This window comes from Falco rusticolus, chromosome 1 (assembly GCF_015220075.1).
Source record: "Falco rusticolus isolate bFalRus1 chromosome 1, bFalRus1.pri, whole genome shotgun sequence".
Classification (NCBI taxonomy): domain Eukaryota; kingdom Metazoa; phylum Chordata; class Aves; order Falconiformes; family Falconidae; genus Falco; species Falco rusticolus.
In genome coordinates, this window is record NC_051187.1 from 54,150,271 (window position 1) to 54,176,903 (window position 26,633).

Here is a 26,633-nt window from a genome sequence, read left to right on the forward strand (position 1 = left end):
AGGACAACGTTCTGGTTTCAAATAGGCAATCCAGCAGCCAGCTTTTGCTGGCTTTAGGTGAAATTTAGCTAGTGACATACAAAGCAGTCTCTGTACCTAATTCCTATGTCTCCACAGCCATCTAGTCCACTGTTTTGAAAAGCTAATTAAATGTAAACATTTAGGTGGGTGACCGATTGTGAAAGGAACTTCATATGAAAGCTGTTCCTACTTAAAGAAACCTATATCAGTCTTGTTTATGCTTCAGCTTCTGCATTTTTCATTGTTTTTCTGAGCTTTCACATTGTCTTAAAAGTAGGTTTTGAGCTTTGCATTGGCTGGAGAATGGCAGGCTGGTACAGAGCACAGTCTGGGTAACACCACCTATGGCACAAAGGCCACTCTGTACAAAGAAAGCAAATTCAAAACACTGCTTCCAGCTCTGAAGATGTTTTTATTGGATGTCCCCATGAATGAACTACAAGATGCACAATGTAGAATAAGCAGGATGCTCTCTGAGAGTTGAAGCGGAGGAACTTGAAGGCTGCCAGGAGCACCACCATGCAGTTCAAGCAGTTTCTGGCCAGACCATGTTACAACATTGCATTTGCAGAAGATTGCATGGCACCTATCTTTTTCATGTAGCATGCAGAGTCTTGTTACCGTGTACCACTAGCTCTCTAAAGCAAGGATGCAGCAGGACCAGGCCAAATAGTATGGAGGAGAAGAAATTCAACCATTCCTCTGCCTAGTATCAAGTAGCTTTAAAAAAGCCTGTGTAAGGCTCCAAAAAAATGGAAGTATTTGCAAAGACAATAATATGCAAATTTTTTGAAAGAGGAAATTGGAGGACACTTTTTTTTAAATTTTATTTTGGTGTTGTATAAAGTTGTCTTTCTTACCTTTTCCTCTGTACATCAAATCAGGTATCCAGATGCCTGTCTTTGGTTATTGCACTAGGAATCACACTGGTTTCACTCAGCATCCTGAAGAGTCAGCCCTTCTGTACAAAATCAGTTGAAAATTCACATAGTTCCAGATTAGTTTTGAGCATTTTCTCTTAGGAATACAGCTCTTATATCTTTGGAAATGGTCCCATTGGTAAACAACAGCAGCAATAAACCTTCCAGCAAGAAATTGGATACATAGTTCTGAATGTGCAGATATCTTCACTACCAGTTTCCAAACGTGGAATTAGATTAGGTAATGACAGAGCAGAAATTGAAGTATCGTTTTTTAGAGAAAAGCATTTTAAGTACAAAATGCTGTGAGCATGTGCTGACTGCAGTCGCTGATGTTTACAGCTCAATAGCAGAAAGATAAAAAGCTGATTAGTAACAGTAGCTATAGGTCCTCTCTAACGGTTACATACTAGCATGGTGGAAATTATAGATGTGTGTTACATGAAGTGGGTGTGACACATTAAATGACCTTGTTGTCTGGAATAAACTTCAATTGCCAGTTAGCTTTCCTTGCATTTAAGTTACAAGCAAAGTTATTTCAAGGATGTAAAATAATAATCTGTGGATTTTTAGAAAAAAAATAATATCCTTCTGTTATATATCTGTTTGGATCACAGTTACAGGGAATTTTTAACAGTGATTAGTCAACTTGTAAGACAAATATCAGGATAATTAATTACTCTAAACTGTTGTCTCTACCTTGGAGTGAAATTCTTGCTCTCTTTCCACTATGGGACCAAATTTTGCTGTTCTTTGTATATAGCTTTTGTCAAGTTTCCTGTCTTTTTCTCTGACAGGCTATGATAAAACCTATGTATCCTGGTAGGTAATTCATGACCTCTTTAGTGGTCCTTTCTCTGAAAAAAAAATGTATCAGAAATTACTGGTTCTATGCCATCTCTTTCAATGGTCTGTTCTCCATTGGCATTTTTTGTTTTACCTATAAAGTAAGCAAGAGGAAACCTAAAAACCATTTAAACCATCTCGTGGTTGCACTCATTGGAAAACATGTATTGCATTGGATAAATGAGATCCAGGCCGCTGTGGTGTATCCCGTATCACAGGTAAACCCACTTTAAAGGGAGGTAGGGAGCAGAAGGCTCCAGCTCCAGTGTGCATTTCACATACTGACCTTGGAAGCAGCTGTCAACCATCTGGAAATAGTTACAAATTCTGTATTGCTCAGAATCTTTATTTTATTTGTAATTCCAGGATTTTCGGGGTTTTTTTTCTTCCACCTTTCTACTGTCATATCCTATGTAGCCTGAATATTGCTTTGCGCCTGGCTGAAATAATATTGTTTGCCAGCTTACAATCAAAGGGAGTACAGAGAAAAACAGCTGAGCTGTATTAGGCAGAGGCAGTCTGGACTACATTTCTGTACTGCTGAATAACATGGCACAGGTGCAGGATTAGCCCAGCGTATGGTACTGTGTTTGCTTAGCAGAGCCCCCCGAGCCGCCCTGTGCCTCCTCACATGACTCTCATCTTCAGGGAATCTGGCAGCGATGTACAAGCCTGCGGAAGCCCAGTGTAAGTAGAAGGCTTTGCTTTTCAGCTCACAAAACACTTGTGCTTTTTTTCCCCTTTCCCCCTTTTTCTTCATTTGAACTTTTTTCTTTCCTGTGTGTTTTTATTTTATTTATTTATTTTTTTAAGCCTAGTTTGAGCAGAACACTAAAGAGACTAAAACAAAACCCAACAACAAACCAATGTATTTCAGTGGGTTTTGCAGAAAGGTCAAGGAGGGAAATGCATGACTGAAAACGAAGCAGCATCGTTGGTGTGCTGGTGAGATGTGAGGCAGCCCCACGGGGCAGGAGGGAGCTGGCTGCTGGTGACAGACGCTGTCTTCTGTTTGAAGCTTCAGTTCTTGTGGTGGGGGACGGACATGGAGGTTTCCTATTCCTTTGCTTGGACTGTTGGTAGTTTGTATGGTGTCAGGGGTCTTCTGCAAACGTTTAGGTGTGCTTTAGTTAGTTTAGTTTTAGGGAGAGAGGTGATAGATTTACAGAGAAAATGCAGCAGATAAAAGATCTCCTATTCCCTTTTTTGGTGAAGAATGAGGAAAAAAAAGATTTTTAGTAGACCTGGTAATTGACGTTCAGCCTGACAATGAATTTAAAAGGGTGTTTCTCTTTTTCTCCTGAAATGTGCTTTTATTTCAATCTGTGGGTTTGAAGTTAATTTAAAAATAAATGTTTTGGCAATAGTAGACCTATTTGGATGCCAGGTTTGCATTTTGAAGATGAATTACAGAGCTGGGACCAGTTTTAACCTTAGCAATAGGCACCATTCTGTCTAACTACAAAGGTACTTTGGCTATATATAGCGCCTGTGTGTATCAACAATGTTTATTAAAATGAAGCGTCTTTTATATACATTTTAAATACCGGTTAATTGGAAATATAGCCAAACAATAGAAACACATGTACTTTATGTCCTAAAACTTTTCATCACTGTTCAGATATGGCTGGATGCTGAAAAAAAAACCCACCTGGTTTATATTTGACCAGAATTGTTTCTTGTTTCATAGTCTGTAGAGCAAGTTTAAGGAGAGAAAGGTGGCCATGCAGCTCTTGAAAATTTCTGGTCAAGTAGAAGAGCATGTGGGATACAAGTTTTAAGGGTCTTTGCCATTTGCTTTTCTCTCTTAGATTTTGGGGTGCTTTATGAATTGTAGTTATGAAGATGTATCCATATGACATTGGAAAAACCAAAGCAAGCAAACCCTGTGGGGCTGACGGCTAGTTCCTCCTCTTCCAGAGACCCGAGTGGGTGGGCAAACGTGGCAGCCTGCCAGCAGGGACCAGCTGATGGTGTGGCGGCGGTGTCATCGGGCACAGGTGGCGTGAGCCTCTTGCCCACCCAGACGTGAGCTCAGCAGATGCTCTGAAGTGTTCAGCCAGGGAAATGCCTTTAGGCTACTCGAACACTTCAGGAAAACCATAGCACTTATGTCTGCGGTCAAAATTGATTGTTGTTTTTTCATGCATGCAATTAATTTTGGTTTGCAATAGAGATGCTTTCCTCCCTCTTTAAATGGATTTATTTGTTTTCTGTCAAAGTGAATAAGTCAATGACACTTTGTGTTGCATTCAGCCGTGTTTGCAGAAGATAAGATTTGTGCCTCAGTCCTCCTTTGCGAACACAAAGATCTTCTTCATCACTTGTGATTTCTACACATGTAGTTCAAATCCTTATGCAGCATGTGTGGGGAAGCCAACAGTGGTGGCAGTCAGTTCAGTCCCAGCGTTGGCAGCAGAACAGGGCAAGAATTTATACTGTCACTTGCTCAATTACTTAAAACATTGCTTGGCCTGGTGACCTGGCAGGGTGGCATTTGCCTCCAGGAAGAAAAATTCTTGCATATCCTTGAGCAATTCATCCAGCAACAGTTAGTTGCTGAGTGTGTGGTAAACACATGAGATTTAGGGATGCTAGTGGCATCCACCCATCAAAAGTCATCAACATATGCTGGTGTTTTTTTCAGATGCTAAATAATCTGGCCTTCTGGGAGATAGATGGGCGCTTGAGGAAAAGTGGGGCGGGGAATTGTTAGGAAGTGTCATCATCCCCGTGATTTGCGAAGCATTTGTGATAAACTAATCAATATAATAAATTTAAAGAATGTTACATACGTATGGCCATAACATTATAACAAAGCTGTTAAAAATATAGCATGCTTATGCCGTAAGGTAGCTGTGTGACAGTTTTGTTTCTGTGAATGTCTACATTGTTTAATTTATTTTTGTGAGAAGTGAGAGGGAGCAACTCCAGTGTAGTAGGATTGAGAAAGAAGTTAGTGATTTATGAAGCAGGTTGCTCTTTAGACTGAGCTAGGGATGTGTCACATCTACTCATGAACAGACAAACCAAGTCAGTTAGAAGGGCACTGGCACCTTTGAATAATGTTGGCACTGCCTTCTGCAAGCATGGTATGTGCACATGCTAATTATATTTTAATATACAGGTGCAGTCTTTGATGTTGGGGTGAGAATGTCTAGCTGATATTTTTATCTTCCAGGCACTATTTTTGTCTTCACTACTGGCATGGTGCTCTTGTGTTTCTTTTCATTGGAAAAGGGAACAGGAGTGACAATGATTTATTAAACTTATCTGAGAGCACCACAGGGTCAAAGCTGTCTATTGGTGTTACTTTTAAATGCCATTGTCTGAGTGCCTCAATCTAAGTATCATCTGAAATGATAAGTGAGTAGAAATCTACAGCATTGCAATCTGCCCATTGCAATCTTTAATGCTTTCCTAAAGATCAGATAGCAAAGCATAGTTTAGTACTAATGGTATCACATTGCATTGCTTCCTGCCTGGATTTTTCCCCCCCCTGTTGCTAGTGTTCAGAAGGGTTCTCAAGATTTCTTGTAAAGATGTTTGCATAATCTTGTGGTGGCATTCGGTGTTTGCTGCTTGGAACTGCAAGTGTATGTGAGGATTTGCAGCTTAAAAGCAGAAATAACTAGCTTTGGATGTTAACAGCAATGTCCCTATCCTTCTTTACATAAAAAAGTTCTAAATGAAGAGCGTGGCAGACTCTGCTCTTTGTAGCCTAATATCCAGACTGCTTGTTTCACATCTTTGTATCTGAACTTCCATTCCCTGTTTTGATCAGGTGATGATCATAGCTGGGAGATGGGGTTTTGCAGCTGGCATACTTTCATGAGTATTGATTACATTTAGCTGGACATTTTCCCAAGATGCTGTTGAGGAAGAGATGAAAAAGTTCAGGTACCTTAAAGTCATGAGAGATAAAAATAGCTTCTTTCAAAGAAACTGCTTCAGCAATTTCACTGAAATAATTTTTTCCCCTGTGGTAAGGAGTATTGAAAGTCCAATGAGGACATGGGACTATCCTTTAATGTGCCTTTGTACACTGTACATACTCAGTAGCTTATCTTCTATCCGAAGCTATCCTGCAAAATAAGTGTAGGCACTCGATATGAACCAGCTTGATAAATGAAATAATATATGAGCCAATACCACCATAGGAAGCTTAGATTTCTGCGTGCTGTCTCACAGAGCTAGGCTAGCGTGGCTTTGAAATAAAAATCCCTTTCTAATTATTTTGTGGTACCTTAAATACTAACACTGAGGAGATCAGAAGAAGTCTGCTCTAGCTGCACCTGCATCTCCTCTGGTTGGTTTGTGGGTTTGTGACACTCTGTTATGACTCAAAATCCTTATGGATATGAAGTTATAAGAGTCAGTCATTCTCAGATCATGTCTTGGATCTCTACCTTAGTATTCCTGAAACATCTGTATCTCACTGTTCCAGTTTTATTACCTGTTATCCTCATACATGCATCAAACAGTAGTGCTTTTATACAGATGTTTGCAAAATGTTTATTCATTTTGAATTGTACAAGAAAACACAATTCAGAAAATAATAGTGGTAGCCCAAACATATTTTACCTTTGCTGTGTAAAATGTGGCTCTTGAAAAGAGATTAAAAACAAAGAAAATACATTATCTGAATGAGAATTATGTGAAATACTTTTTTATTCATCTTTGCAAATGTTAAAAACTTATATTTTAAAAGCTTTTCTTCATCATGGAAGATTTATAGATGGAACCAAAGGATTGTGCAAAGTTGAACTGAGAGATTCAACAGAGCTGGGGAATGACAGTGGGTAGGGTAGACTTTACTGAGTCCAGGCTGCCAGGCTGAAATACTTCACATGTGCTGTCCTTTGGAAATTTTAAAGTCTTTCTTTGTGCTTTTTTTCTATTCTGTTGTTATGCTATCTCATGCCGTGAAAAATGTGCCAACCAATTCTCGTTTTCTTCCAAATGAAAAACATGCCAAAAGATTAACTGTGGATAGCAGAAATGAGAGGAAACCAGGAAAACGTAACACTCAGTCAAACTGTAATGGAATGGTGGACAGCAGGTTACACCTTTGCCATGGGCTATGGCACCAAAGAAGCCTTTGTATTTGTAACTTGTGAGTAGTACAGTATGAGTATTAATTTGAAGGGTCTTGTCTCAGTGGCTTTGTCACAGGTTGTTACATTCCATGCTGAACTTAATTTAGCTCATAATGTCATATGTGATTAAGATGGTTTAATCAGACTTTTTGGACTAGATTGCTTATCCTTTTCAAACCAAATGCAAAAGCAATTTTTGAAAAATAGATAACTGTATTGGCACTCAGCGACAATTCTATGAATATGGACAGAAACAGTTTTTAGGAAAGTTACCTGCATGGATTGTTTAAAATTACATGAGATTGTAAGCCTTATTTGTTTGCATAATGAAGGGAAGCAAAACTACCTCCCAATTTTGAAATACACAGATGAGAAGGAACAATATGTAGGTTCTACATACTCTGATGTACAAGAAATCCGGCACAGATCATAAGTGAAGCAAATCATACTTGATAAGCCCAACAATGCTATAATTTTTTTAGTATACCTAAAAAAAATACTATTTTTTTAATATGTATTAGTATACATATATATATAAGATACACACAGTGGATGTATATCAGGGTACAGCTATCTTCAAACACCATTTGATACCAACCTCAGTTTGGTCTCGCTAGTGCAATATAGTCACACACTGTGAAAAGGAAAGCATATTGTTTTCATTTTTTCTGGTGGTTTTATTTGGTTTGATTTTGTTTATGGTGGTTTTGGATCAAAAATATGCAGTTGTCTGCATCTGACCTTTCCTTGAGTTTTATGGCAGCCTTGAATATCCAGCAAAGGGAAACTGTCATGATCCATTTTTCCTTCTCTGTTATGTGATTGTCACCAATAAAAAGTGTTTTACTGTTACCTCTTGACTATTTTACACAGTAGATCGGGTTGTGTAATTTATTTCAACTTCTTGAACTGCACTGTGTTTTCATTGCTGACTGTTTGCCAAAAAAATATCCCATGGAAATTCTTTTATCTGATGACTGTAAAGTACAGTGAGTTAGCAGTTAGTTATTTCCCTTTCTCTTAAAACAATCATGTCAATGGTATAACCCTGGCCCGGTGGGAAGTCATCAGGCTGTAGTTTATGATACAGCGTAGGAAACTCTAGCAGGGTGTTGCATGATAGTTTCGTATTTTAGTAGAAGTATGATTTGAGGAAAAGCATACTTAACTGTGTAGGCTAGTGCAGGGTACAGATGAAGTAACCTTGTGGTTTAAAATTTCCATCCAACGGCTTTATCAAATTGAGTGATTTTCTTTCGAGCTTTGGGTGGGGTTTTTTGTTTTGGTTTGGGTTTGTTGTTTTTTTTTTTTAATTACTGTTCTGACAGTTTTGTATGAGTATACTTAATTTCCAGTCCAAAGCAACAGTTGAAACAGCCATTCCATGATGATCAAAGCTTCCTAGGTGTGTACCTTCTCTGAAGCAGTAAGCATCGCCCTCCGTCAGTGGGTGTTGTTGCTAGACACACATTGTTGTTACTGGCCTGGGAAGTTGTGAATGGATGGTACTGCATTAATCTGAGGCTTCAAATACCACATGTAGAAAGAGGAGTGAGCACAGCACACTGTTGGGTTTTTTTTTGTTGGTTTGGTTTTTTTTTTGGCCTGAACAGACTTGTTTGTGGCCCTTAGCATCTGTTTCAGGAAGAAGCAAGTCTGACTTTTACTCCTGACAAACCCATGCAAAGTCATGGGAGATCTACTTTTTCATGGCATATACAGTACATAAATCACACAGCTGTGGCACAGAAATCAAACTGTTAAGATAACTATTGCTAATTATTCATCCTCTGGGAACAGGATGGCTTAATATTTGGACTGCAGAATACAGAGTAATAGAATACAGAGCTTTTCACCTCCTGCATTACCAGACTTGTTGAATCAGAGCAGTGCCCAAAAGTCATTACCAGCTGGTGGCTGTGGGCCGGTGTGAAATGAGTTATTGGGCTTTACCCAGATTCTAGTGGAGAAATTCCTGTCCAAATCACATAACTGTGGCTGCAGTTGGCAGGGACTGGAGTGCTTATTGGCAGCCATGGCAGAGACCTTGAGGACTGAATGTACACTAAGAGATGGGCTCTCTAGATCAAATTTGTTTTGCACCTACACAAGTCAGTGCAAAAGCTTAAACAGGCAATTTTTCTTTTGTGAGGTACCACTGTCTGCAGACCTGTCAAACCAACATTAAACAGCATTATTTAAAACCGAGCTATAATTCATCCTGATGGTTACTTGACTGTGATTGTGGAGTGGGGTCCTGCGATCACTTCTCTCTGATTTAAAAAAAAATGATAGCAAAAAACCCTGAAAAAACATGAAAGGGCTTGCCACATGAGCAAGTTCATATTTCAGTGAGAAAGTTTAGTGCTTATAGAATACCATGAAGTCTAGGAGGGATGGGAAGCAAAATGGAAGAATATATCTAAGAAGAATCATTTGTTGGCATGGAGGTTAGTAGGGGTTTAAACTAGACATTAGTCATTCTCATGGTCATCAAGGATAATGCTTTCATTTTACAGCACTTTATTTTCCTTCTCCTGGCTTCAGAATCTTTGTAGACATGCCTTTCTGTAAAGGAGCTCAGGTGAAACAAAGCTTGGAGACACACACACACAAACGCATTTGGAAAAAACAGTAGCATGCTGCTTGTGAGCACACAGGCCCCATTCTCAGGTAGAGAATTACAACAGATGCCATCACATCACGATTCTGAGTGGTCCCAGTCCTACAGAAAAAAAATTCTCAGGAGCTGTACTCCAAAGAGACATAAAAGCCCTGGTGGCCACCTGCCTGCGCTTATGGTGGAAGGTGCTTTGCACACACTAGTGAATTATAGTGGAAAAGGAGGGGTAAGCTGAGAAAAAAAAAAAAATCAACTAAATTTGAAGGAGGTATACAAGGCTGACGGTAACCTTCAGGCTTTCAACTGTTTTGATTAATTCCCTGATGCAGTCGGTAAGTTTCTCAGCAGACTACTATAACCATATTTCAGATATCCCTGTTTTTCTGCAGTTGTCCCAAACTGTGCTCAGTTCATCAGAGACAGGAGGCTGGCCACAAGCACACTGCAAGAGAGCAGGCTACAGCACAGAAGCAGACAAACTTAGATAGCCTGAAATCCCTTGCTTTCAGGGCACTTGGACATAGCTCCTCAGGAGAGATTTCAAAACCCAAAGGGCTTCTAAACCCTAGACAGAGCCAGGGCTGCATGACCAACATGTGCTAATTACAGCACAGCAGCAAATACAAGAGGGGTAGGCTGTTCACCATCCCAAACTGTGCAATTTTACTCCTGAAATCAGGAGGAACTTGTTGCCAATCTTGAAAGCTCTTCTGGGTTTTTTCCTACATATTACATTTTGGGGAAGGGACTGCTGAAAAATCTGTCTGCTCCAAAGTCAGACATAGAAGTCAAAAGGGCTTGTCAAAACTCCACTCCGAGTGGAAAAAGAAGAGTTCTTGTGTGTTCCATGGTCATCTGCTGGGTGGGACATCTGAATTTTAGAGACTAAAGATCTGCCCAACTTATTAGCTAGCAGCCAGGAATTTAAGGCATGAAAAGAAAAGAGAATGGAGTGAGAAGAATTGGGGTTTTTTTTTAGAAGATAGGAAAGGGCCTGGTTGAAAGTATCTTACTCCTACCTCTTTTAATTTCATTTCATTTGATGTAGAATTGCAATGCTTTTACACTAGTTTTGTCCCTGGGCATTAGTTGAAAGTAAAATCCTAGTTTACATCCCTGTTTCAAGCTCTTGGAAAGTAAAAATTTGAATGCTAGACTATTTGTCCTAATTTTTCTTAAAAACTAAGGTACATATCTAAGTAGCCACCTGTGATGCTTTGATGGTACTTCAGATTTCTGATTCTAATCCAGCATCTCCCACCTGTCCCATTTTAACTATGACTACAACCAACCCGGTCTAGGGATGTAAGCTATGTCAGGTTCTGCAGAAGCTGTTCATGATCACATCCTTGCTGAACGATGGGCAAAGATTTCATTGGAATATGACTGCCTTATACATTTTTTGAAAAAAGGAATGACCCTGCAGTTGTATATATTATGAAGGTATTTAGTTGTCTAAATTTAACATTCAGGCACTTTCAAATGTGTAATGAAACCTTTCTTTCTTTTTGTGCTAGGTGTAAAATACTTTTATTTTTTGACTCCTTGCTGAGGAAGGATCCCTGCTGAAACTGTAGATAACTTGAAGTGTCATGGAAACAATACACAGAGCAAACTTTCACTCAGTTGCCTCATGAGCTTGAAGTTCACTTTGTTGCCTCATGAGCTTGAACTCTGCAAATCCTTGACAGCAATATTAATAGCTGAATATTTCCCATTCGTTGGTAACAAAGTAATACAGACAAAAATTGCTGATTGAAAGAGAATTTACTTAATCTCTAATCCTGTGACTTAGGGAGCAAACATCTGTTAATAATAAGATGTACACAGGCTGCATTTTAAAGTATCATAATTATATTATGATAAAGAAACAGTGCATTTTGTTCTCTATTTTAGCACCTGCTGCATCTTAAGTTGTCCTTTTGAGTACACAGATATTCAGTGCATCTTGAGTGAACTAATTAGTTTATTTCTAATTTTGCCACATGTTAGTAAAATCAGTCTGGGACATCAACATCCAGTTGTGTTACGAATCCAATTAATATCTTGAAGCTGGGCACAAGGGTTACAGAACCCTAGTTTGTATATGTTTTGTAACTAGTTTTCTGGTTTCACTTTAAGAAGAGGTGAGCTGATTAAACATCCAGTCAGCTCTGGTAGAATACATAGGTACTGAGCAAAGATCGAGCCATATGAATTTTGTATTTCATAGTTGTATTAGTCTGATATGGTGAATGACTGTCTTCCATGTGTGTCACCTTAGTATTGTTAATATAACTTATGCAAGGAACGTGCAAGGATTGGAAGGGTAATATTGTTCAATAAGCTAACACTTTTTAAATGAGCTGTCCTTACATGCAAAGCCCCACCTTTCTGAAGAGCTAACCCGTTTCAGCTTTCCCCTAGTTTGCTAGGGACAAGCTTGCACATTTCTTGTTACACTGAAGAAAAATAAAGCCTGTCTGCCAGTTGCTGCCAGTGCTTGTCCATTTGCAGGGCTTTTCTGCCAGAGCTGGCCCAGGAGAGAAGGGGCGTGCAGCTGGGAGGCAAGACATGCATGCTTGTGCTCAGGGCACTGGCTGGTGCCACGCACCCAGGAGCACAAGGCTGGATTTTGTTACTCCTAAGGGCATGGGCTGGCTGAACAACCCTGCTGTTCCTCCAGCCTTTCGCTTCTTCATGACCCTTCAGCCTGTTCTCGCCTCCATTGTTGCTCACCGTCCAAGCCCTGAAGTGTAGCTACTTGTTCCCATCACTTCTGCCTGTTTGTCCACTCCATCTCCCTGTAGGGAGCTGAAAAGGGTTCAGTTTTCTGTCAGCTCCACAATATATCAGTCCTGATGATGGAGGTTTGGGGAAGATTTTAATTAGCACCAAAGCAGCAGTTCAGGAGCCAATCAAAATAATAATAATGCCAATTGTTTCTAAAGGCTTAACAGTAAATCAAGAATTTCAAGCCTGCTCTTCAACTAGTCTGTTGGAGACAGCTGTTTGTAAATGACTCTTTAGTAAGATTTCTTACAGGGAAGCAAAAGGAAAGTGAGAAACTGCCAGTTGAAGCTTTTCATGCTGATCTCATTTTTGTCTTTGATGCTTAAAATATTCACAGGCCCTGAAAGCTGATATTTATGAGTAGAGCTGGGGGAAGGGTGCTGTTTAAACAGCTCCTAGCCCATCACCAACATCTCTAGATCTACTCCACCAGCTCCAACCAGAGATTCAGTACTCTGATATTTTTAGAAGTCATCACTTCCATATATTTCAGCATTGTTCATTCTAAAATACATTCTTGCCTTTTACTTTGTTTATAGATTATTTTTTTATAGAAATGGACTGGTTTTCCTTGTTTTCCCACTAATGCAATTCGGTGACAGAAAGTGCTGTTGAACTTGAAATAACATCACTTTGTTTAATCTTTGTTAAATTGCATGCCCATGTACTGCTCTGCCTGGAGTACCATAAATCCCACTCATTTTTATAGGGTTCAGTGGATGTAGATATGTGCCAAGTATAAAGACAAAGAAAGCGCAAAGTGTAACGAAGGATTTTACCTGCATAATGCAGTAGGAAAAAACCTGTACTCTGCAATCTGAAAAGAACAACATGTGTCTTTGGCAGCAGCAGAACTGAACGTCAGCACCTTAGATCTAATGCCACTGAGGCCCAATGAGCTTCTAACATGGTGACAGTTTCAGAGGCTCTATAGAAAACCACTCTGCAGTGAACACCCGGCTCAAGTAACTTTCTCAGATCTTGATGGGTAAAAGTACTTTAAAGCCTTCATTCCAAGTCTTGCAATCCAGCCTAGAACTGTTTTTCTTTTTCCCTCTCCTTATATTTATAGCAAATTTTCTAGACAACATGCCCTTGCGAAGCTCTGGCAAGTTGAGCATGGAGACCAGAAAAGAAGATGGTGAGAGCACAGCACCTGCCCCTCCGCAGAAGAAGCTGTCCTGTCAGTGCCACCACCACTGTCCTGAGGACTCAGTGAACAGCACCTGCAGGTTTGTGAGAGATTTATTTGGTGGCAAAACATGGGAAAACCTATTTGTGGAAGCTCAGCAGTCCCAAGTTGGGTGTTGCAAGTTTTGGTTAAGCAGTAATACGTAAATGAGTTGTTTACACCTCGTGTCTAAAAATGAGATGTAAGTTTTGCCTATCAGCTACATATTTATATTTTTATGTTAGGGTATTTGCATCTTTACTGTTTTAGATAATACTTGTATTAATTCATTACATATGAAGTATTCTCAAGGTAGGAGATTTTTTTTAAAAGTGCATGCAATTAATGAGAGGAGACTTGATGGAGATATATATGGAAATATCAGTAAATGCTTATAAATTCATAATTGCTCTCTATGGAACGCCATCTGTAAGAACACTACTCAGCGTATGTACTTGCAATAGCTGAGCTGCCTTTTGTAGGTCCTCAAGACTGTTTTTTTTCTTGCTTCTATGCTAAAAGGAAAGTGATTGAAGTGTTACGTATTTTCTTATACTAGCTGTAGTCTTCTATTTGTTTTTGTGTTTTGAGTACTATGATTGGATTCTGCTCCCTCAAGTCCTTCTGCATACCTAGGGGAGAGGCATATCCAGCTGAGCACAGTCCTCTTGAAGGCTCAGCTTTGGTCTGTGTGGCACTGGCACTGACACTGCCTGGAACAGCAGAGTTGACTGAGGGTACCTGTGGTGGGACCAGGCTGCTGTTCCCCCACCCAAAAGCAGCTCTTGCTGGACACATACTATTGCTGTTGAATGAAGGTAGTATACAAACACCTCTGTCTTGGCTTGAGGTGCATGTACAGTTTGCTTTAGCTGCAGCAAAGTAGGGCTGAGCTCTTCATGTTTCACATGTTGGTATGGTTATGAGCCTTGTAGCCTGACTTAATTCTGCTCAGCTTGCAGTTTCACACTCAAGTGTAAGTTTTGCTGACAGCTGTAAATACCATTTCCTCTTTCTGCCCTCTTCCTTCAAACCCATGCTCTAGCCAGGAGTTAGACCCAACTGCTCTCATGTGGCAATAAGTTTAAAAAGCTGTAAAAACCCACCCAGATATCAATTTGCAGGTCCCCTGCAGCATGAATCAGCCCTTTCCTGTCCCTGCCCAGCACAAGCCGCTGCATTCACACATGCTGTCTCACACACGCAGTAACAGGGAGGTTGCAGATGACTTTTAAATCCATGAATTAGGAAGCACAAAGGGATCCATGTCAAAGAACCCATTGAACAAGTTTTATACTCCAGCTGGGTAGGTCTGCTATTGCATATTGCTTCGTAGGCACCATTGACCTTAAATATTTTTCATGTTACCAGGTACTATGAGTAAATGGCCTATTAAAATGGATTTATTAATTTTTCCTCATTGTGATACTTTAAAGAATTTATCTTCAGAATCCCCCTTGCAGCATCAAATACCAAACTTGTTTTTAGGTGTTAATGCCCAAGGATAGGCAGTTAAGTGGTAATAAACCACAAAATTATAACCCCTTTTGTCTTCATAATCTGAAGATTTCAAGCTTGAATGTTTACTTGAGTGGTAGAATTATTTTTTCCAATTTAGACATCAAAATAGTAATTGAAACTGGAATTTAACCATCAAATGCTAATCACTTTGCTGTCCAGAAAAATGGAAAGTCAAAAGACTTGCATTACAGCTACTCCTCTTCCCTATCCTGTGCTGTCAACTGAGCAGTATCCACCTTGCCACTTGCCCAATGAGCAACAGCGTAAATGAAAAATTGCTGTAGAATTTGGATTAATATAAAACAAAAAAAAATAAATCAAGTACCTTGCCTTCATGGCTTGTCAGCAATAACCCTTTTCAGGATGGTAATCATCGCTATGGCTCCTCCACCTAGGTGTGAAAGCTGCAGTGAGGTACAAAGGACGCAACACCCTTCTTTTCCCTACATCTGCTTCACTGTTACTCTGTAATCATTTGCTTCTTGAATTGCCTGCTACGAAGCTGGAATTGATTATGAAAAGTTGAATGGGACACTACAGAGACAAGAAGGTCCTAAATCTACTGGTCAAAAAGATTAGTTACTAGGCCTCTGATTAGCTGGCTGGGTTGAGACCAGGTTTCAAAAGATTTGACCAAACCCAACCAGTTTAGCAGGGATTATTAGTTTCCCCTGTTTTGGGGTCATCCTACTAGTCAGGCAGTAACTTTCATATTTCATCCTAGCTTAAACAAGTGTTGGCACAGTTTTAAAGCATTCAGGAATTCTCACTGAACCTCACTATAAAGCAATTTTCCCCATGTTGAAGTTCAGGCAGAATCGATCTCACTATTGCAGAATAAATGAACTGCTCCAGATTAAAAGTTATTGCATTAATTATCTGCTTCCTTCAGATGTAGCCATTAAAAGCCTTTTAAATGTTGTATTTAAAAAAAAAAAATCAAACCTCTCATCAGCCCTATCAAGTCTGTTAAGCTTTGGGCTGTGCTTGGACCTGCAAAGCTGGGATCTGTCAGCCCTGCAGGGATGAGCCAGTGTGTGCTGGGGCACCTGAGGGCCTGGCAGAGCCCTGACACTCGGGAAATTCACTGAGCACATCCATAGCCAGGTCTCGGGCTTTGGAGAGCTTCAGGCACTGTCCCTACCCAGACTGTCACCGAAGCAGGGTAGCCTTTTGTGTCCCCAGGAGCAGGGAGGGCTCTGAAAGTTCAATGGGAAAGTGTTTCCAGCTGCGTTTAAATTAAAACTCTGAGAATAAAATAGCTAGTCCTATCATAATCAATATTAAAAATCTCTCATAAAAAGAAGTCTGCCATCCCACCTGAAGATTTTGGTCTGCTACCGCAGGTATTTATCCATTCAAGTCTAGATACTGCCTATAGTACCAGTATTCTGAACGTTTATATAAAAAGGAGGACATCTGGTGGCCATTTCAATTGTATTTTTAGAAATTTAGAAGTCTATATTCTTTAACCACATCTGTATCAAATCCTCTAACAGCCTGCTATGTTCCTGTACAGAATTTCTCTTTCTTTATACTTCCACCGCTTAAGTCAAATAATACTTTAGGGAGCTAAGGATAACACTGCAGCTTAAAATGCAGATCGCTTTCTGTATCAACAGAAAAGCAGTAGCTCAGGTTAGAGTGTGCTTTAAAAAATGGGACAACCCCTGAGAACATGGTGGAAGACTCATTATAGGGTTATCTCATCAAGAGAGGGTTAGTGTCAGGGAGCAGTGAAAGGGGCCAAGGCAGGAGCTGATCCTCACTCTGAAGGATCCCATTTCCCTAACGATACCTGAACACAACAAGCAGAGACAGCTCTTCTCGATGGCTCTTCACGTTGCTAGTGGTGGTCTGAATCCAGGCAGGAGATGGAGGCTGGAGACAGACAGTCCTGTGCCATTACTTGAGGAGAGGGGGCTTGATGCTCAGCCCTGAGCTTAAATGGAGTCCTTGGGCAGGGGGTGTGTATGGGTGGAGGGTCCTGGATGGAGGGTCCCATGTGGGACCACTCTGGGCAATTGAAGCTCATTAATGTGCTCAGGGCCCTGACAATTCACATCTTTGCAGAAGGTTCGCAATGCTCTCTGCTTGTAAAGGGTGTGTTAACCTGTAGCGTGTTGAAACTTTATTCTTCTTTCTGAACATCTGTGTGATTCATAAAAGGCTTTCAGTAAAGAAGCTCAAAGCTGCTTTGAACACAAACAGGACCTTGTTTTGTTGTTCTATTTCAAGTTTTGCCTGTACAAGGTGAATGCACAGGCAGTTGTGTCTAATCCAAATTAATTGCATATTTTAAAGAGTAGTGTTAGATTTAATTGGCTTTGACTGTAATGGGATTGCAGTAAAGGCAGTGCCTGATTAGGTGCCTTGTTGTACTCTATTTTCTATTCACAAATAAATGCTGACAGTTTTAAAGATTGGGCTGGTAGAGTTTAATTTCTGATGTGTTGCCTACTGGTCTTGATTGTGTTTCTGCCCAACTGTGTCTCGAGGTAGCTTTGGTTATCTAAAGCAATAAAATAATGAAGTTGCTTTTCCAGTGTTACCAGAGGTGATAATTCACTTCAGCGATGCTATTTTCTTTCTCCTGTTCTCCAGATGATAGGATTAAATTTTCTTTGTAATTTGATATGTAGAAGGAAGAAGATTTCAACAGTGGGCCAAGGCACTTTTCTTTTAAGCAGCTTTAATTTTTAGGGTAAAGTTGAACATTTTCTGATAAAGGAGTCATGGTGAGATCTTAGAAGTCAGCCTTTCAGTTTTTTTAATGTTTATTTTTTAATGTAAACCTTTATACAGGACTGTACTAGAGGCAGTTAAGTCCCCTTTGATGATTAAACCAAAAAAACCAAAGGTTAACTGAGACAAGTTCTTGCAAGGTCCAGTCTTTCCTCGCCCCCCCTGCCAGGGCCACGTCTCATACGCAGCTCAGCAGGTGACTTCACATCGTGTTTAAACTGAAACACAAAGTCCCCCTCCCACACTTCTTAGCTGTGCCCCAGAAATTCTTCATTTGTAGTTTTGTTCAGGGCTCGCCCATTAGGTATTCAATATAAACCTTAAGCTAAATAGTAATGCAAGTCCAGTCTCCCTGTATTGAGACATGTTACATTAACTCTCAGTTTTTTAGCATGTGGGAGTACTTTGGCATCAGTGTGCAGAAAGTGCTGGAATGCCTAAGACTTCCCTTTGATACTGAATTTATTTATACAAAAAAAAAAAAAATCCAAACCAGCAAATATCCATGTTAAGTCTCTCCCAGCATTAAAGAAGCAGCTACATCATAAAGATTCAACTGCAGTGTAATCTTGAGGTCAAGTAAAAGAAAAAATTTGGTCTTTGTTTAAATTTTGGAGATAAAAGGGATGAATGCAAAAGGGAAAAGAGGAAGATGAGTAGCTTTATTTTGACTATTTGCTTCTTGATAGTTCTCACATCTACTGAGATGGATTTTGCACATAAGTGAAAGGCGCTAAAGAGCCCTGGTGAAAATGCAGAAGTACCCGTGCTTGGTGCTATTGCCATACTCCACGTTCTGCTGTCAGGTCTGTAGACCTGTCAAATCTCATACACTCAGCATGAAGCCTAGACAGTTTCTAGGGCTTTCCCTCATAGGTTGGCATTACGGCTTGTTTTCTGCCTTGTGACCCCGCATGTCAGGAAGAACTGTTTGATCTGATTTGGGATTTAGTAAGAGAATGCAAGACACATTTGGTGGGCCATGTCTTAGTTCTGGGAGAATAGTATGAGCAGGTATTATAGAGAAAATATTAATTCATTGACCTATGTATGATAGCTGAGAAGATGTTCTGCTAGGATGCGTTGGGTACCCTCCTTTCTCTCCGTGTGTAGGGTCATTGAGCACTCAGAGAGCCAAAAGGTACCATACACAGCAGAACATGCATGGTAGGTCCAGCATCACCATCTTGGACACTAGCATGGCCAGAAACTGTGGCCTGCTGTAAGCCAGCCTCTTTGCTCTGTTACACTTGTAGGTATCTCATTGCCTTCAGAGTAGCTGTGCAAACATCTGAAGGTACATCTGGCTCAACAACTGTGTGATGCTCCTCTCACTTGGTTTTACGTTACTTCCCTGATGGACAGCCACTAACTATATTATTTTTTTCTGAAAAATTAGCCAGTGTTGAACACATATACATAGTGACTTTTTGTTTTATGGATGATGTCCAAAGACAGTATTTTGCTAAATTTGGCCTTCATCTTCCTTAAGTGAATGATGCGACAAAGTACATACATGAATTAGATGCAAACTGGGAGTCAGCCAATTTTCAAATTAGATTATTTCAGCCACTCTTTACAGAAGAATATGAACTTCCCAGTTTCTTTACATAATGTAATCTAACATTTTTTGATGAATTTTTAAAAACAGTGCAGAAACTTGTCACGTTGCTTTGGATGGAGGTGAAAAGATACTGTAGCTCCTTCCCGTATCAAAACCAGAAGTATAAAAAGGAGGAGTGGACAATAATAATAATACTCATAGGGACTCAATTGCAAATAAAATCAAAGGTAAGGGATCTTTTCATCAAGTTATTTAAACCATCTGTTTGTGATAGGCACTGAACGAGGGAAAGACATTGCTTTTCCAAGTTATATATAGTGCCATCCCTGGCTGCATCATGCACACACAGAGCAGGACAGGAAATCTTCAGCAGTCAAGTTTTGGTAGCTGAGGTATCGCATCCTCTGTGAGAAATGGCTGTTGGCCAGTGAGGACATCTGTGTGAGCAGCTGCAAAGCTGTTGGCCTCTGTTCCTGTCTTCTGACATTTAGTTAAAGGTCTCAGCTAAGATCACCTCTTTCTTTCTGGTAATCTGTAATTGTAGCAACACCTTCTACATCAGTGTCTGTCAGTGTTTCCACTATTAACTCTCTCTCTGTTTTCCTGGCATTTGACTTGGCTGTAAAAATTCACTCTTGGCAAATACGTGACATACCAAATCTGTGCTTATTAGTGATCACACCCAAAATGTATTTAATCTCTCTCCTGCACCATACTCTAATAAGATGATGCTTTAGTGGATGTTTACCCGGATGTTTTCAGTAACATCAGGTTGAGTTACTTCTTTACACACCATTCACGGAATTAAATTACACAGAATTCAAATTACAAAGTTTAAGAAAATAATAATTCTGTACTACACATTTTTGCTTGGAAATAGAGAATAGATTTTTTGTTTTGCTTTGCGTGTATCAATGATGTACATACGTTTCCATTTGTGCAGTCACCAAAATAAACATAAACCCGGAGACGATGCAGACTTACCTGACTTATTTCTGTCTTGTTCTAATAGTAGGAACAGTTTCATTTCTACCATAGGCAGGTACGAGGTAGGGTCATCAATAAACCGGCAGGAGTATGCCCTGCCCTTTACTTGCAGTGTGTGGTCCTTCTGACATCCTGTGAACCTGGAGAACAGGTTGGGGGCAGGAGGGGGGAAGCAGGTAGAGATACTTCTTTCTCTTCAGAAGAGTCACTTCTACCTCTTGCCCACACACCTGAGAAATTTTTGGTAAGATAATGAGTTCTTAGGTTGCATGAAAATGTCTTTATTTTTTTCTTAGAGGTAGAAACAAGTGGTACTAATGCTTATTTTGCTCAGTTTTGCTATTTTTAATTCTCACACTTTTCCTTCATTACCATTGTCTGTAAAGAACGTGATTTATCCTTATTGCTGGAACTTTATAACTTTTTAATTTTGCTCTATCCAATCTAATTATGTTTATCTTTTTAAATTTGAAGTAAAATTTTCAGAGGGACTAAAATGCTTGAGGAGCCTGAATTTAATTCTCAGAAATGAGCTAAGAATCTGAGTCCCATGGCAAGTCAGAAAAAAAGGGAAATAAAACGGGTGACTTTCCTGCTTCTTTTTTCCCATTTGCAAACAATTTCCATTCCCCTGCTTTCCCTTGTTTGTGTGTGGGTTTTTTGCTGGGAACTGTTAGCTGCGGAGTTCATTTTTGTGTTTTACTCGATTGCAATTTATTGGTTTGTTGCTCTGTCCCCTGGGTTAAACTTACTCATTACTTTGGATCAAAGGCACCATGCAAACAAATAAAATCTAATCTAATACAATATTCTACTCTAATGGATTCCTTACAGTCTCTGGTCTTGGCAATCCTATTGTTCCTATCTTTTAAGCTTAAGGAATAAAATCAAGGTGGTTGGTACCCAGAAGGGTTGCTGTCTCCTTTGCCTTACTTGTATGCATAATGTCAAAGAAGGGTAGAAGTCATCGCTTGCTTCTCCAGGAAAGTAATTTGTAACACGCAACTGGTTACTTTTCAAATCCAAAGTCAGTAGCCCACGATAGATTATTATTTGAAGTAATAAGCTTACTGTGGCTAGACCCTGCACCACTAATATAAAAATATGCCACAGCATCTGTTTGACATGATCCTATGCAGCATCTCTCTGTCGTGTAGCTAATACTTACAAATTGTGTTAATCTCTTATACGTGTAACTGTGCCTCTTGTTTCTTACATCTTCATTGCCTTTGCTGCTGTTGCTCTCTCAGACTTTTCTTTCATTCAAGGAGCAAATAATATGAAATTTTGCTATGTTTAAATTTTCTAATCCTTTTTTCTTTTTATTTCCTTGTTTTAACTGAGTTTGGTTCTTCTCTTCTGAAAAATGCTCATTGCAAATCATAACCAGTGTTCTTTTCCTGGAGAAATTAACAGAATGTTTTATTTTTATGTGACTTAAATGTCTTATATTAAAGAGTTTTTCTTTGGTTTTGGATGATCTTCCTTCAAAGAAGCTAATTTGTGTTTCTTACACACGTGACATGCTGAGAAATTAATATACAGCAGTCTCAGTAAAACGTACCCTTTTCGTGCCCTCCTCCCCCTCGTTCCATAGTATTCAGGCATTTGACCTTCATCGAGGAAGGACATTTATCACCAGCACCATCTAGCCATCTGTAAGTATACTTGTCCTCCCTGGTGCATGTTCTTGTAAACGGAAGCATTATGGATCACTTTAGCCTTATAACCCAAGTAAACAGTTATGAAAGGGTTGATGATAACTCAAGGACTCATAGGCAAGAGCGTCACAGTTTGTGGTATGGTTAAAACAGGAATCACAAATCACTCTTAATAATATTTTACATTTAGTGTCTCAAAATGTTACTTTCTTCAGGTCTCCACCCTGGTGCAAATATCCACGCCTTGTTTGAACGCACAAGGCAGACCTGCTGTAGCGTTGATGTTTGTGTTTATATACATCTCCAAAGTCTTGATACATGAATGACCTTAGGCAGAGAATTGACGTGTTTGTTAGTGGGGTTCATAGCTGTGAAATATTGGAAAGGTAAGTGTGTCAGCTCCCAGGCAGAGCCTCCCTTGTGTGTGCAGGAGCTTGTCCACAGTGCTGTCGGCTCTTGGACTGCATTGCGAGAGGTTTTCTGGGCTGCCTGAGCCTTCCAGCCTGCATTAGTGCCTCAGTTTGTTCATGGCAGATTTGCCTTGCAAGGAACAAAGTTTAAGTCTATATTCAGCAGCACTTTTTTCTCCTCAGAGCCTTCTCCTGATTCTTTCTTTCCAACCCTCAGCACTGATGGCTACTGCTTCACCATAATAGAGGAAGATGAGTCCGGTGGACATTTAGTTACCAAGGGATGTCTTGGATTAGAGGGCTCAGACTTCCAGTGTCGGGTAAGCAAGCATTTGCTGCCAGTGTCGCTTGGCTTCTTTTGGTAGCTTTCAGTTGAAGTGCGGTGAACTTTTACAATTATTATGCCCATACTTTTCACTTCTGTTCATTTGGCGGATAGTTACTTCGCATTCATTGCTGAGGGGAGTGCATTTATATCCCCGAATGGTGATATTATAGCTGCTCCTAACCATGACTTAAGTTTTTGGTTTTTGCACTTCTCAGGGGAAGTTTGAATTTAGAGAAATGCAGTCATAATTCCTGAAGTCTCCATGGAAGCTAAAGTTTGTTAGGATGTTATTTGATGGACTGCAGCAACCTTTATATCTTACATGCAGTTGCACCTTGGTTTAGTATTTCTGGTGCCAGAAATTCCCTTCAGGCACAGTGATCACCTGATGGAGAGCAAATCTCACTGCAGGAATGGAAGGGGTATGGGCAAGGGAGCAAGGTGGCTCTAAAGTGTTTGCCTTTCCTAACATTTGCTTAAATGATTTTACATAAGTACAGGAACAGTCTAAGTGTCAAGGTCCATAGAAGGTATTTTACCCAGCTTCCCAAAAGAGCAGAAGCAGCAGCTAAATTAGTCCACACAGTAGTTTCTGTATTATTATGGCTAAATTGTTTTGAATACCCGCGTTAACTTATTTTTGTAATGTAAGTCTAACTGATGGACTTATGTGACCTTCACAGTTCTGTCGTGCACCAACAGAGTGAATCAGTCCCTTCTGCAGCACTAGGGCACCAGCAGAAATACATTAGGGGTGAATTAATCTTTTAATTACCTAGATGAAATGTTGCTGGAAATGCTCTGTGGCAGAAATCCTTACTCCACATGTCCTAGAAATCGGTAACCGACTGCGGTCCAGTTAGCAAGTGCATCTTTCTCAAGTGCCAGAATGACGGTGTGTGTTTACAACACAGATAATTAATTTGCTTTCTGCCAAATTGTTGCAGGACACTCCTATTCCACACCAAAGAAGATCTATTGAATGTTGCACAGGCCAGGATTACTGTAACAAACACCTTCACCCTACGCTGCCACCCCTGAAAAATCGAGGTAAGGCAAAGCAAATCCAGTCCCAAACTGATCTTTTCCTGTTGTTGCTCTTTGTGCCTTAGGATGGGACAAAGCCAAAACCCATGCACTCCCCTTCAGCTGCACCTGATTAGAGAGATGAATTGCATTAAATAGTATCACAGAATTCCTATAGGTCATGTGGGGAGCGGTGCCTTGTCCCGCGGTTGCTGACACTTGCTGTTACTCCAAGTTGCATACACGCAGTGAGTACCAGGTGCAGCAGTCACACAATATTGTCCTAGCACTGACCTGCTGGCTCTCAGACATCATCCCAGAGACTCAGGTCAGTCATGGCAGAGGATGTCTCATGCTGTGTGTGGTTTTAGCCCGATAGTACAATTGAATCCTCTTTCTAGTCCCTGCAACACGCATCGATGTTGTTCATAATTCCCATCTGGGACTGGGTCTCCAGTGGTTAATCAGTCAGTTCAAGTTGACTGAAGTCCATTAAGCTTTTCTTTTTTAAAAGACCTGATAATCCAGCACTAGGACAATAACTAGCCACTAAAGCAGATCTTCTGCTTGAAAAATGTAGCTGTAAATAGAATGTAAAATAAGAACTCATGCACTGATTATTTTTTTTTTGTTTTTTATTTGAGAACAAATTAACATGTATTAACTTAGTAGATTCTGGGGCAAGGTTTTAGCTTTTTCATTCGTTTGTTTGAACTTCACTTTCTGAAAGCTGGTAACACTATTTAGGATGGATGTTGCAGAACACGTTCTGTAGAAATGTATTCCTAAGTAAGTATGAATTCATCCATGATAAACTCTTGGCATTGGCAAGATTTGTGGTGGTCAGCATGGAGTTTTGCCTGCGAGAGTCAGTTCAGGGTTGCAGGAGATTTTGTAACGTGGCGTTCTGAGTTTAAAATCCAGATCAGTGTGTAGGTGCAGTCTTAATTACACAAACATCAGATACCTATGCAGAGGCATGCTCAGAGAAAGCATTCCCTCATGTAAGCTGTTCCCTTCACACCTATGAAATTCTGCACAGATGGGCTGCAGAATCAGGCCTATGGAGAGTAGTATGTAAATATTTCACTGTTTACTAGCAAGCCAATAAGTCAGCGAAACCTCATAAAATTCTGGCTTCCAACATAAGAGTTATGTACTACTGTTTGGTTTTTTTCATTTTAAAAAGTTCTTTGGACTGAGAGAGAAGCTCCAAGAACAAGTCAGTATTTGTTCACACTTACTTAGTATATCAATAAATATCATTTCAGTTTGGAAAACACTGCCTTGATTTCTTCTTGCTGCTGGCTGAGTTTATTCTACATTAAAACTACTTAAGAATACTGAACCAACGCCTAGCACTAAACATCTGCCTTGTTAAGATTGTAGTTATTTGGCAATACTATCTGCTGTTTATACAGAAAGCAATAAAACAAGCTTTTTGTAGTGGCAGAAGTTGTTCGGATCGATGTTGGTTTTGCTCTGTGTGCATATGGGGTAAATAAAGCATCACTTGGGTGCCATGGTGGCAGACCCATTAAACAGCAGAGGGAATATTTGTTGAAAGAAAAATTTCAGAGAGGTGGAACAGGATTCTAGCTGCTCTGTGTTGCAAAGTTGTCTATTTTAGCATGACAAACAGAAGGTGATATATTCATTCCACATATTCGGAAGGCTTTTGTTTGAAATAAACTCTCGCACTACCAGTATCCTGATAGTATATTGTGGAAATACATTTCAGGAGCTGGTTTATTAAATGTGGCTGGACAGGGCTGAAGTCAGCACTGTTATTAAAGCCTTAAGTACATAGGCCATTCTTGGTGTCTGTTTTTAGGCCTGTTTGAATTTGTCAGTGCAGCACCCTGGTATGAAAGCTCAGAGAAAAACCATAGTTTACACTGTAGATCCTCACTGCAACCAGGTGCAAATACACGCTGCTGCCAGTGCCCAGTACTATGGCTGTGATCACTGTTTCTATTGGAAACATTTAGATTAGGCTGTGATTGACTAAGTACTGTTAGAATTGTATATTAAATTTAACATAAATTGCAAGTACCAAGAAAGAGAAGATAAACTTAAAAGCAAGCTTCTAGGAACAACCCTCTGACCTCCAGGTTTCCATGAAAAATATGTATCTTCCTCAGCACTGAAAAAAGCAAACAGAAATTTGGCTTCTGATGAACTTATGTCTGGGGTCATATCTCATGGGAAACAGAGTCTAAGGAGAGCATCCAGCTGCAGGTCAGAGGTTGTTGAACTGCAAATTAACCTATGCACCAAGGTAACATCTACAAAGGCAAGCAACTTGTGTTTCTCAAAGTGCTTTTCCAGACCTGGCATGTGCTGGAAAGTGGGTTTTACCCCCCACGCCACCCCCTCCCACCCCCACAAAAAGAAAGGAGGACCATATGCACAAAAGTGGGAGCCAGAAGAATTAGCACTGGTCAAAGCAAGGCCTGTTAAGCAAGATGGAAGAAACAACAGCTAAGCCTAAGTTTTGAGCTCATCTCAGTACAGAACTAGCAGGAGAAAATACCCCAGAGAAACCATGAAGTCCTGATCCCAGCTGTACATCTGTCTTACTAAGGAAATGAGAGTCATAATTGGGTCTCATACAACACCTCTGCTTTAAACAATAAAAGATATTCCTGGAAATCCCAGCAAAAGCACAGGCTGAGACCAGTCAAAAGGAGAAATATGTCTTTACTGATTTAGAGCCTATATAAGCAGAAGTGGTGGTGCCACCGTGTCTGGCTCCCTGCCTGTAGAGCTCATGATGAATGGGCAAGGGAATGATTGGAGGAATGATGGGGTTTGGTGTGTGCACACAGTCTCCACGCCTCAGATTTCACTGCAGTTTTTACTTGGATAACCGTAACATTGTGAACTGGAGGGACCTGGGGAGGGAGGAGAACCTCCTCTCCCTTTGATATGCTGAC

At 40.1% G+C, this 26,633-nt stretch overlaps 1 protein-coding gene across 2 annotated transcripts in view; it reads left to right on the forward strand.

Annotated features, from left to right (window-relative positions):
• BMPR1B (bone morphogenetic protein receptor type 1B) overlaps nt 1–26,633 on the forward strand; it is a 258,561-nt gene that overhangs the window by 209,517 nt on the left and 22,411 nt on the right. For both annotated transcript variants that reach the window (XM_037379673.1, XM_037379684.1), the window contains 3 exons: nt 13,354–13,513; nt 22,558–22,660; nt 23,616–23,718. In XM_037379673.1, the coding sequence (XP_037235570.1) occupies nt 13,371–13,513; nt 22,558–22,660; nt 23,616–23,718 (349 nt within the window). In that variant the 5' untranslated portion in view covers nt 13,354–13,370. The remainder of the gene's footprint in view (nt 1–13,353; nt 13,514–22,557; nt 22,661–23,615; nt 23,719–26,633) is intronic.